The 13,438-nt window shown below is 43.9% G+C and overlaps 1 protein-coding gene across 3 annotated transcripts in view; it reads left to right on the top strand.

Moving 5' to 3' along the window:
* The window catches only part of LOC308325157 (guanine nucleotide-binding protein G(I)/G(S)/G(O) subunit gamma-12-like), a 47,307-nt gene extending 35,438 nt beyond the window's left edge, over window positions 1-11,869 (top strand). The window contains exons 2-4 of one of the 3 annotated variants that reach the window (XM_080777573.1): window positions 8,585-8,638; window positions 8,995-9,106; window positions 10,360-11,869. In XM_080777573.1, coding sequence (XP_080633699.1) covers window positions 9,014-9,106; window positions 10,360-10,485 — 219 coding nt within the window. In that variant the 5' untranslated portion in view covers window positions 8,585-8,638; window positions 8,995-9,013 and the 3' untranslated portion in view covers window positions 10,486-11,869. The remainder of the gene's footprint in view (window positions 1-8,584; window positions 8,639-8,994; window positions 9,107-10,359) is intronic. The other 2 variants (XM_080777574.1, XM_080777572.1) reach the window with 2 other exon arrangements.
* The last annotated feature ends 1,569 nt before the right edge of the window (window positions 11,870-13,438 follow it).

Here is a 13,438-nt window from a genome sequence, read left to right on the forward strand (position 1 = left end):
GTGTTTTTCTAGCCCCTCCTATCCCCAGCTTTGTGTGTGTATGTGTACCCCCACCATAGCGATGATTTGATTGGCTGAGCACCCCATATAGTGATGATTTGATTGGCTGAGCAATGTTACGTATACGTATTGTGGACAGAAAAGTGAGGATGATAATTGGGATTGGCCGGAATGTGATGATGCATGATGTGATTGTTTAGAAAACGGGGGCACGGTGGCACAGTTGGCAGTGCTGTCGCCGCACAGCTAGAAGGTCCTGGGTTCGATTCCCGCTGGGGACGCTGTGGGCGTGCTCCCTCCTCCGTGTCATCAGTGCCCATACCCGAGGCGGGGTTGGCGAAAGGGCCCTTCTGTGTGGAGTTTGCATGTTATACCGTTGTCCACTAGGGTAGGTAGTAGGTACCCCCACATGTTCTCCCCGTGTCCCCTAGGGTAGGTACCCCCACATGTTCTCCCTGTGTCCCCTAGGGTAGGTACCCCCACATGTTCTCCCCATGTCCCCTAGGGTAGGTACCCCCACATGTTCTCCCCGTGTCCCCTAGGGTAGGTACCCCCACATGTTCTCCCCGTGTCCCCTAGGGTAGGTACCCCCACATGTTCTCCCCATGTCCCCTAGGGTAGGTACCCCCACATGTTCTCCCCGTGTCCCCTAGGGTAGGTACCCCCACATGTTCTCCCCATGTCCCCTAGGGTAAGTACCCCCACATGTTCTCCCCATGTCCCCTAGGGTAGGTACCCCCACATGTTCTCCCTGTGTCCCCTAGGGTAGGTACCCCCACATGTTCTCCCCATGTCCCCTAGGGTAGGTACCCCCACATGTTCTCCCCGTGTCCCCTAGGGTAGGTACCCCCACATGTTCTCCCCGTGTCCCCTAGGGTAGGTACCCCCACATGTTCTCCCCATGTCCCCTAGGGTAGGTACCCCCACATGTTCTCCCCGTGTCCCCTAGGGTAGGTACCCCCACATGTTCTCCCCATGTCCCCTAGGGTAAGTACCCCCACATGTTCTCCCCATGTCCCCTAGGGTAGGTACCCCCACATGTTCTCCCCATGTCCCCTAGGGTAGGTAATCCTAAAGTAATGTCCGGCCGGGGAAACACTCCCCCTGTCAGGTGAAAAGAAGCAGCTTGGACTCCTCATGCATAGAAGGAAGGTCAGTCTGTTGCTCTCCCCAGGTTGGCAGAGGAAGTGTAGCACCCAGGATTACATTAGATAATTGACACTGGGTGAAAAAATGGGTTGCAAAATCGTGGGATAAAAAATATAAGAAAATAAAACTGTTCTAAATTCCTTAAATGCCATGCATATCTAACCTTATCCCCTACCTAAACGTATGGAGTTCTAACTTCTAACCCATAACCCTAAATATAGATACTTGAAAACTAAGGACTGTCAATGCTTAAAATGGCTTCACTTTCTACAATTTTCAAGGACATTTGGTAGAAATTCAGTACATGGGGGACACACATAAACGCGCACACACACACACACACACACACACACACACACACACGCACACACACACACACACACACACACACACACACACACACACACACACACACACACACACTACACACACACTTTTCATCTGAGTGCAAGTGTTAAGTGTTAAATGCATTGACTCATATAACGGTTGGCCCTTTGATCAGTGCTTAATGAATGGCATGTGTGTGTGGGTGGGTTTGTGTGCATAATGGGGAAGGTACAGTAAAGCCATGGAGGCCATGCTATTCTGTGCTGTAGGTGGTCTTGTTGAGGTTGCAGTATATAGGCTGGTGTGTGTGTGTGTGTGTGTGTGTGTGTGTGTGTGTGTGTGTGAGACGTGTGTGTGTGTGTGTGTGTGTGTGTGTGTGGTGATAGGGTGGGCTGTATAGGGGTGGTCTTTCTCAGATCCTTGGAGTTCAAGTCTCCTATGGCTTTGTCTATTGCTCCCCACACACACACACACACACACACACACACACACACACACACACACACACACACACACACACATGACACACAGGAATAGAAGGTGTGCCTGTGGCTGTGCCCTCCCACACATCTCATTTAGCCCTGCACGGCTGCTGGTAGCTGGCATCACATCACACACACGCACACGCACGCACACACGCACACAGCTAGTATAGTTTGAGTGAGGTGACTCACTTGGGGTGGGCTATTTGAAAGCCAGTGAGCACTCCCCTGCAGTGCTGCTCGCTTCTACTGTAGACACACACACACACACACGCACGCACGCACACACACACACACACACACACACGCACACGCACACACAGGGACGTCCACGCCCCTGTCTGCCATAATTTTTATAAACCACCACATGTCTCAGATGTGGATGATTTATTTAGCCTATTCCACATGCATGGTGCTGCTGCAACATGAAGGGCTGCAATCTGTTGCTCAGCTCGTTTAGATTCCAAATTGCCTACATGAGGTGTAGTAGTGCCCCTAACATAGAGCTTGTTCCCTACACTGCAGTTACAGTGTGTGTTCTGTTGCAGTAAAGTGTAAATGAGTCTACCTTAAATGGTAAATGGTGCATTTGGCTTTATAGAAGTGTATATAAATATGTACACACACATTTAGAGACGTACACATTTGTAAGAGACGTACACATTTGTACGTCTCTAAATGTTTTGATTAATTGAACAAGGTGGACCCTCTTGTAAACAAGTGTAATGTTGTTAACTCACAGTTAACAGTCACAGTTAACAGCTCAGCACAGCACAGTTAACAGCTCACAGTTAACAGTCTTTGTATTGAGTCGTGCTTGAATTGTACTGTAATTCAGCAAACTTTGAATAAATACTTCAATCAATCAATCAATCAACATGCACCCATTCAAACACACAGTCACACACCGATGGCGGCGGAAGCCATGCAAGGCACCAACCAGCACATCGGGAGCAATTAGGGGTTCAGTGTCTTGCTCGAGGGCACTTCGACACTAGCTCCGGGGGAGCCCGGGTTCGAGCTGTCAACCTTGCGGTTTCCATCCAGCCACTCTACCCCTGAGCCGCCGCCCTTTACCTTACCTCTTATTAGATTAGAAATTCCGGAAGATGAAAATGTTGGGTAATCATATTTATTTGGACAAATCATTTGTTTACTTTGGACCTAACGCTCATGTTGTTTTTCACAAGTCTAAAACTCTTATCTCCACCACCTCACACTATACAGTGAATGGAAAGACACAATCCTAATTACATAACTCAGCTGAACGGCCTGTCGTCACACAGCTGTCTGTGCAGCTTGTGTAAGTTCTTTTCACTGTGTGTGTGATCCCTATGGCATTGGCAATGCTGTTGTTTACGTAACTCGGCCACCCTCAGACTCTTTGAGGTCGGGTGCACTATGCCTCTGGAAGAAGGGCTATAGTGTTTCACCATATCCAGAGGCATTGTAGTTATTCTCGTATGCCTCCTCCTTTCTTTTTTGTGAGAACCCATTTCCCTCTGTCCCTGCAAGAAATGAAGTAACAACTTTTAAGATAAGGCAGAAGGAAGTGGTTTTCCCATTATGTTCTTCTTTTTTCTACTTTTTTCTACTACTGCTGGCTGCAAAAATCATTGTTCTTTTTCTATAAACGATGTTGCCACGCACTTTGTTACCTCCTTTTTTCCACCGTGCAGATTTGCTTTGTCTAGTTTCTTTATTGTCAATAGGTTCTGGGAATCCACACGTATGATTTGGTTTCCTTTGTGGTTTTAGTACTGAAACTGAAAGGGAAGGGACGTTTTTTTTTTCCTTCTTCTAAATGATAGCACAGTAGTAGTAATAGCCCCCGTAATAGTTCCAGTGTGATCATAATCATTGAATTGTTGCTCAAGCCAAGGACATTGAATCAAGTGCATTGTCGTTAGAATACTGTATGCTGCCTGTTTGCTTATAATTACTTACAAACGACCTCAGAAGGAATGTTGTGATTGTTATCACAGGATCATTTATGTGCAGTTTGCACAGCATAGGCCGACTCTGAACAAATGGCCGTTGAGCTCATTTGGTCGGACTCGGCACCGCCTCTCGCCGTGTTTTTGCAAACCCTATTTTTGGGTGTAAAAAGTCTTTAATCAGCCACTCCAAAGTTGGAAAGTAGGGAGCTCCCCTTCCTTCCTTGTCCCGCCCACCCCCCCCTGTCTGCCTCCATCGCTCTGTCTCTCTTTCTCTGTGCCTCTTCTGGACAGAGCTGTCGCTGTAGCATCAAAGCGCCGCGGGCGAAGGGCTCACATCCTCCCGCTGTGGTAAATGGAGTCCAACAACACAAGCCCGCACAATTAAACATGTATTTATTTTTAGACGTAAGTTATGTCTCTGTTTGTGCTCTTCTCCGATGCATATTGCAAAACAAGGCCGTTTGCAGCTCAGCTGACCCCCCTTTCTTTTTTCTTACTCTTTTTTTCCAACGTTATTTACAGGCTGGGGGGCTTGGACCTGTGACCTTTTACATATCCCTGCTGTCGGGGGGAGAACCCTCTTAACTCCAAAATGTTCATTTTTCAGGAAATTAAGAAAACCGTATATATATTTTCTAAACAAAGCACTACTGCCTCTTCAAAGTTTGTGTTGTGACTTTATAGAAGTGTTTTTTACTACTTTCCATTGATTCAATATTTTCAAAACAACACACAGACGTAAAGGGTGTTCAATAGCACTGATTTATGCAAAAAAGGAATAATCAAAAACCTCACAAATGGAATTAGGAGGTTTCCTCCCGACAGCAACGCAATCTAACTTGACCTGAAACACCTCTGCTAAATTGAGTGAAAGAAACCATAGATAAAAATAAAAACATTCTGTTCATAATCATGTGTGCATGGAGGCCATAATGATAATTATATAATTTCATACATTTATATAATGAGCAACTCAAGCAAGCATTTTTAAAGATTTTTTTTTGTTGCACTGAGCTGCACGTTCAGTAATTCATTACACAAGTTCGGAGAAACAGTGCTTGCAAGTTCCTCTTTCTGGCTGTTGTTGGACAACAACATTTCTGGTCAAACAGTTAAGAGTGTGTGTAGTGCGTGCGTACGTGTGTGTGTGTGTGTGTGTGTGTGTGTGTGTGTGTGTGTGACTGTGTGAGAGAGAGAGAAAGAGAAAGAGGGAAAGAGAAACAGAGCAGAATCAAGAGAGCGACGCGGCGGGTAGAGACACTGTAACCAGAGCTCTGAGAAAGTTCAGGGGTGTAATAGGATGTGTCCGGTCATGTTCCCTGCAACAACTCGCCTGTAAATGATTACCAGGAGGCCGTGGAACTGTAACTCTGGCGTTGGAACCACCACCACCACCAACTGACTGACTGACTGGCAGACTTCAAACGCTCCCAACCTCTCTTGTCCAACCGGCCTACCCCACCCCACACCCCAGCAGCGTCTGAGTCATTGCACACTGCCCTGAGTTCTGTTGCCATGCAGTCACAAAGCTTGCCAGGCAAGAAAAAAAAAGTTTTCATGATCTCTCGGGGAAATCTCCTGGATCTCTTATTGCTCCAGTTTGAATAATCACATCCTGTAACGTGAGAGAGAGGGGGGGGGGGGGGATCTCTCTAACCTCTTTAGTCACAGATTAGCACGGTGGTTCTCAACTACCGGTTTGCTACAGGGAGGTGAAATTATAGCTTTAAACAAACGATATGGAACAATATTTGAAATATCAATATCTCCCTATTGAGCCATTCTGTACGGGAACCCCTTTGGTGTTTTAAGCATTATGTTATATACTTTAGCTATATTGAAAAATAGCAGATCTACAAGCTCGTAGCGCTGCACCGAATGCCGCGCTACGAGCTTGTATAGGTCTGCTATTTTGAAAAATAGTGAAAACATTTTTAACTCAAATCTTTGCTTCATATTTTAAGATGGGGGACCGCGGCAAATTACATATATTTGTTGGTGGTCCATGAGGTGAAAATGTTTGAGAACCACTGACGTAGAAACATGAGGTCTCCCAGAAAACTGTCGGGGGTTTAGAAGACATTTTGTAGAATCGTGACGTCCTCAGGTCTAAATGATTTAATGTTCTGGGACTGTACAGTGCTTGCGGGCCTCCGGAACCAAACTAGCCCCTTGCTGACCTGTTAAAAACCCTGCCCGAAGGCTTCTTCTTCCTGTGTGCCTCCCCTATACACTTGTCTTCCGCTCACGATTCCCACTGTCTGGAATTTAAAATAAATATATCTTTATCTGTGACTCTGTCAGAACATTGTTTTTCGTCGTCATTGTAATTCCCAACAGCTGGGTGAGAAACACAGGTTACTTATAAGTGTACACTGTACAAGTACTGTATATCCCCATGCAGTGCTCAGTCAGTGCTCAAACAGCATGGTACTGTAAAGGTCCCTGCACACAGAACACGTTTCTTTCAGATTTTTAGCTGCGTTTTTCCATCAGTTTTCCAAAAAACGTGTCCAGTATAGTGCAACCACTGTGGCTGCAGGGCCAATTACAATTACAATTTAGGCATTTAGCAGACGCTCTTAATCCAGAGAGATTTACATTAAGCAAGAACAAAAAAGCATGGGAATACATCACATAAAAAGCATTTATCATGAAACATGCGTAAGCTAATTACGTAACAGTTCACTGGCTGCAGAACAGGCATCATACCAATAACTAGTCTCATTATGTTGTTGTTGCCTGTTGCATGTTTAAATTCCCCTCTTTCATCGAATGATTTACAACCAGGATGTCACACAGCTAGGACACACAGAAAACGATTGTAAAAGAGTCTCTCTCACAAGCTGTGCAGGAACGTGTTTGCAGAGGCCCACATTCCCCCGGCTGTGTTTTTTCCCTGTTCTTTAAAATGACAGTAGAGGAGATTGTTGAAAATGCAGAGGAGGAAGCTTTGTGGTGGGTTTTGATCTCTGGACACCACCAAAACATTGCATGCCATTGTGATAAAAAGGGGAAAAAAAGCACTTCCTTGTGTGATTCATATCTAGTTGCCCGGCTATGTCAGCAATGCATACGCCAGTTATTCCACACACGCACAGCTCATACTGTATGTCTTGTCTTCATGATCCAGTGGAACTGCACTCCTCAAGTGCTGTTCTGCACCTGACTCATAACCTCTCATGGAACAAACTATTCTCTGTATAACATTCTGAAGCATTTTGTAATCTCTATTGATTATAGTTATAATGTTGCACTCAGACTTAGATGTAGGCTTTTTAGGCTATATTATGCCCTTTTTTGACGGTATAACAGCAAAGTCCTCAGTGACGATGTAATTTGTACGTAACTCAGATGGACCGTCTGAACAGATCCTGGTGTTGGGAAGTAGTTAGGCTACTATACCAGCCAAGATTCTTTAATAAAGACTCACAGCCAATTACCGGTATTTCAACCTTTCCTTTATGCTTCCACGGCCATGAATCATCTCCAGAATGACATTAAACCGGAGCATTTTAATCCGTTTGGATGATTGTACAAGTGTAAAGTCCTCCAGACGCTAAAAGCAGAGGCCTGCAGTTGTTTTTCTTGAGTCAATCAGAATCAAGAATCACAATCAGAATCAATCTTTATTGTCACACAGTAAGTAACGTGGGTGAAATCCTTGGTTGTGCAGGCTCATCATTGCAGTTAATGTAATGTATTGCTTTGTAGTTTTTCTTTTTATTATCATTTGTAGTTTTTTTTTATGGGGGTAATCCCTGGTTGAATGCTTTCTTGGCCAGGGTTCCCTTGCGACGACAAGAGACATCAGTACTTCACCTATAGTTAACCAAAATATATTTATACATTTTTCAATGGAGAAACCACCTTGCATGCATGTGTCAATTAGCTGTTTGTACTTTGTGTAACTCACCTCTCATGGTCTTCTGCGTACCAGCAGGGTCTGGAGGGAACTCTTGTGACATCACCGTGGTGGGGAACAACTGTGCGAAAGTCGAGGAAGTACTGTGGGAGAGGGGGGGGGGGGGGGGGTCGACCATGAGCCAAGCACACCTGCCCATTGTTTCCTCATCAACCAGGTGCACTGCTGCTGGCTGTGTACAGGCTGCGCCGGGGCCTCATGTACGATACAGAATAAAACATGTTCTCTCATGACAAGGAAGTACAGTGTGACTATAAAGGCTCGGGACGTTCAGTGTGTTCCGACCTATAAACAGTGTTGACACGGCGTCCTCTCACTACTTCCCTCGCTTCCCTCGACCGAGTCACATACTTGAGTGATATCACTTGGGGAGTGGACTCTTCTATAGGTCCATTTATAGTCTCTCACTGGCTCGAAATGATCACAAAGAAATGTCCCGCATGGCATGCGCACGTTCCTCGTGTTTTAGCAATAATAGCGCAGTATTATGTCCCAACTGTGTTCACATCAGCTTTGGGTTTTGTGAATTTGTTTTGTTATGACAAGCACGTTTGGTGGCGATTTGCCAAACGGCCGGGGCAGAGTGTCATCACTGTCCCTCGTCATCCGCTTCCTACTCTTTGACAGAAGTGTGGTTCTGAGACGATGCCCTGCGTGACGAGCAGGTTATTATAGTGTGTTGCTGCTGCTGCTGCTGCAAAGCCTCCGAGCAGCATGTCGCTGCTACTGAGTCTGAATGTTCTCTGCTCTTGTTTCGACAGGACCGTCTCTCACACTCTCACACGGCTTGACCCGAGAACTGCATGATAAACAAGGTGAATGGAACTGCAGAATAGCAAAAGAACAACGGCAATTTTTTTTTTAAATATATTTGAACTGAATATCAGACCTAGTATACTGTATGTTCTTGTTTCTTGGTTTGTGAGTTAGTTAGTTTAATAGTTAGTTGGTTAGTTGTTCCTCCCGATAGAATGACCCAGTCACCTTTCCGCTGTCACCTATTGCTTGTTTTGGCACTTGTGCTTTGTTTACTAGCATAACTTCAGTTTGACAGATTTGACAGAGTTGTTTTCTTTACATGGCATGACACACACGACCAAATTCTCCATTTGCGTTTTTTTTCTTTTTTGCTTTTGTCAAACGATTGACATTTTCCTTTTCCTAAATGCAGCCATTTATTGTCCAGGAGGATGTCTTCGAAGACGCCCAGTGCCAACAACATAGCCCACGCCAAGAGGACGGTGCAGCAGCTCCGGGTAGAGGCCAGCATCGAGAGGATAAAGGTGCGTGAAGAAGAAAGACCACACCGAAAGAAAATCGCATGTCATTACTCATTACAGTCACGTGGCATAATATGACAGGGACGTGCACACATAGACATCAAAGGGGGCTTCAGCCCCTGCCCTTTTACCAGTCTGTAAAACAACTGCCCTCTCCAGACCAACGAATGCAGCGTTTACTACACGGTGAAATAAATGCAAATGGAACTCCTTTCCATGCCATGCCGGAAGGCAGCATTCAGGAGAATTGCTTTTTCCTCATTGGACTTGAACACAGTATTTTGCGTTGAACCAATTTGTTTAGAAACCCATGTCGAAGCCCCTGCCCCTCTGACGCTCTCTGCACGTCCCTGCATTATGACACGTGTCCGTGTGTCAACCACATGAACCCTATAGCAGTGGTTCCCAAAGTGGGGTCCGGGGACCCCCAGGGGTACCTGAGGGAGTTCCAGGGGGGACCCATCTATTTTGTTCATGTTCATAAAGTGCTAAAGTGTTTAAAGCAGTGGTTCCCAAACTTTTTCATGTCAAGGACCCCCAAATTGACACTACTTAGCCCGTGGACCCCCATTTGAAAAGATATGCCAGGGACCCCCATAAGAGAAGACGTGTCATAACGGGCAAACATTTGATGAAGCTATAGCAGAACTATAAGCTCGCAACGTTGTCGCAATGTGTTTTGAGCTTGTACAGTAGAGGGGCTATTTTATGGCCAAGAGACATTTCTTTATTGGCACACACCAGAAAGGAACGCGTTGTGCCAATAAAGAAATGGAAATGTGAGTACTTTGTCCGCCATTTATTTCACTTTTGGATGTGCTACCTTTTTGGATTTTTTTATTTATACTGGATTTGGGTTTTGCACTACACTGAAAACCATTGCGGATGCACAACCTCTTTTTTCATATAGGATAAAAGTGGTTAAACCTATACCAAAGTTCCAAGCCAATATACAGGCATGTCAGTATCATGTCCAATAAATTATGTTGATGTCTCGATTATTAGTATACCGATTACGTACAGTAAGTCACTATGGGTAAGAGCGTCTGTATGCTCACCAAGGTTTTAAAACGATGCAAGGGTATCAATGTGGTCAATTCTAATGTCTTTTGTAGGTCGTTCCATGTATTAGTATTAGGCGTGTGCGCGTGCGTGCGGTTGCGTATGCGTGTGCGTGCACACACGCGTACGTGTGCGTGCACACACGCGTACGTGTGTGTTTGTTTTCACCCTCCTGTCCTGTGTTTGTACTGCAGGTGTCCAAGGCTTCAGCAGACCTCATGAATTACTGTGTCGAGCACGCCAAGTATGACCCTCTGCTCATGGGTATCCCCACTTCAGAAAACCCCTTCAAGGACAAGAAACCCTGCGCTATATTGTAGTCGATGCCATTTAGCCTCCGTTGTTTTGCTTATTAATGTGGCTGTATTCTTTTTTTCTATTTTATTTTTTTCTTTCTTTTTCATTTTTTTGTTGGGAGGGATTAGGAGGGTGGGTATAGGTGGGGGTTGGGAGATAAGGACTATATCAGTCTTTCTCAAACATTTTCATGTCAAGGACCCGCAAAAATATATGTAATTGACCGCCGACCCCCTATCTGAAAATATGTTGTTCCCGGGGGAGGGGTGGGGGGGAGCAACGATCTGAGTTAAAAACGTTCACTGTGAAAAATATATATTCAAAGATTTGCGCCACATTTTAACGATTTTTCTAAAAAATATTCTTTCAACAGCAAAAGTATGACATAATGCTTAAAACACCAAAAGAGGTCTTCCCGTCTAGAATTGGTTGAAAAGAATATCACTATAATAGTCTTTATTTCTGTAATGATTTGACCTAGAATTGATTACAATCCGCCAATCAGCCAAGTACGTGTGCCGTGGCCACCCTGTCTCCTTCTATTAATGGGACACCATCTAAACAGGTTGGTAAAATGCTACAATGCTACTACTTAAAGGCACTGGAGGATGTGCGTCAGGCAGCAATGCCCAGCAGGAATACCATCACCTGTATCTGATATGTTTATTGATAATGGAAAAGCGATTGTCATCTGACTAACTGAAGCAGTCCCTATCACTGGGACTATGGACTGGGTGTGACTGCATCTGTCTACTCTGCTCTGTGTATATGTATGTATATATATATAGCCAAGCCAGTGGTGGAAAGTAACTAAGTGCATTTACTTAAGTAGGTATTTGCACTTTACTTGAGTATTTCCAATTTTCAATACTTTTACTTCTACTCCACGACATCTCAGATCCAAATATTGTACTTTTACTCCACCTACATTTATTTGAAAACTTTAGTTGCTATAGTTACCGTGTAGATTTTTGATTATTATTACAAAACCTGCATTAACCACTTCAGCCCTATGGAAGCCATCGTTCTCACGATAATAAAAAGTATATATATATATATATATTTTTTTAAATCTTGTTTAAAAGAAACCTGCCACTGCTGGACAGGTGTCTAAACTGCCCACAGCCCTCCTATGAGACACAGACTGAGTAGAAATAAATTGTGGTATTTCATCATGAACATTAGGGAGGACCAATTTAGTTTTGGGTCTTTTTATGCCTTTATTGATAGCGAAACAGTGGCTTGGCAGCCTAGGTGCCCAGACGGTTGAGCTAACCGCCCGGGCCGTGAGGACCAAGTCTATGAAGATATAGGTTGAAAAGTGGTGAAATGGAGTAACACGTTTTTTTGTGGCTTTTTCTCCTTTTTATTATGTTCTATAGGGATAGAATCACAGTAGACTGACAGGAAGAGAGATGGGGGGGGGGGTGACATGCAGTAAAGGCCGTCGGGATTGGGAGTCGAACCCACGGCACACTGCCAGACTGGATTACCAGCCAAGGTGCCTGGACCTGGAGTAACAAAATTGAGTAATTTTTCCACCACTGGTTTCCTTCCTGGCCTTTTGGCCACGTGCCTGTTCATCAAATCATTGTATCTGCTGCCTAGTGCCTAGTGTGTCTTACAGCCATCACCACCATTATGGGTTGGAATTCACTGTAAAAAAAACCCCCAAAAAAACAGGGTCTATAGTGTATAATAAGCTTGGTAAAAAAACGTTAGTGAAATCTGGGATGTTCGTTTAACTCTCGATATTGTGAAAATATACTTGTCAGGGTTTAAAAATGGAGACTGGTTGTTACTGTGTGATAACAATGAATGTGACAGTTTTGTGTTCTGCTGAAATTGATGCCATCATGTTTTTTTTTTGTTTTTTTTTCCTTATCTTTTTTTTCCTGTTTTACTTCCTCACAGTATTGTAAAGCAGTGGGATCAACATTAACTAATTTTAGGAACCTTTGTTCAGTAATCTGAAATGTGTACGGTTCAGATTTAAGGTACGTAATATATGCGATGGGTTTTGTATTAACATTGTATTAAGATTAAGAATTGTTATATATTATTAATAATATATTTAAAAACTAAAGTTCATCAGATTGTATACTCTTTAGTCTTTAGGTGCAGATTGGTCCCTCTGAAAAGTGCATTAGACATCTGGTGTCAGGTTGAACAGTGGTTCTCAGGGTGGTTGGATTGAAACCCAGATTGCCGCAATGAAGCCAAGGTTAATTAAATAAGGTTAGGAAGTGAAGACCGTGCGGTGGACTCGTATGCTGCTCCCTGGAAGGAAAGAAACATGCGCAATGGGCCTATATGCAGCCAACACTTCCGCGTTCAGCTTCCTTGGTCTCAATTGCGCATGTTTCTTTCCTTCCAGGGAGAAACATGGAGTCCACCGTACGGTCTTCTCTTCCTAAACCTTATTTAGTTGAACCTTGAATGAAGCCAGGAAACAATTCACTAACTAACACATACAGTACAATATTACAAGATGGGTCCCAAACCAGCGATTGAGAACCACTGCCTTGCAGTGTTGTTGTTTTTGGCAGCAAATTTTGATTTTAGTTTTGGTCATATAAGTCTCTTGAATAGTTTTCATTTAGTTTTAGTCACATTTTAGTCACCTGGAATGTTTGGTATAGTGTTAGTCTATAGTTTTAGTCGACTAAATATCATAAGATTTTAGTTGACTAAATCTACAGTTGGTTTAGTCGAACAAAATGTATTTTGGCGGGCCTTGATGCCGTCGTAATGACAGTTTTTTTTTTTCACTTGATGAAAATAGCCGATCTACAAGCCCACAACGCGTTGCAGCGCAACACGTTGTGCGCTTGTAGATCGGCTATTTTCAGCATTCAACTAATTGTAAAATGACTTATACTGGATCTCTTGTCCACTAGTCCCTTTAGTCTAGTTTTTACTTGTTGACGAAATTGTCAGTATATATTTAGTCTTAGTTTTACTCATCATAGCTTA

This window comes from Protomyctophum bolini (assembly GCF_963924005.1).
Source record: "Protomyctophum bolini genome assembly, chromosome: 12".
Lineage (NCBI taxonomy): Eukaryota > Metazoa > Chordata > Actinopteri > Myctophiformes > Myctophidae > Protomyctophum > Protomyctophum bolini.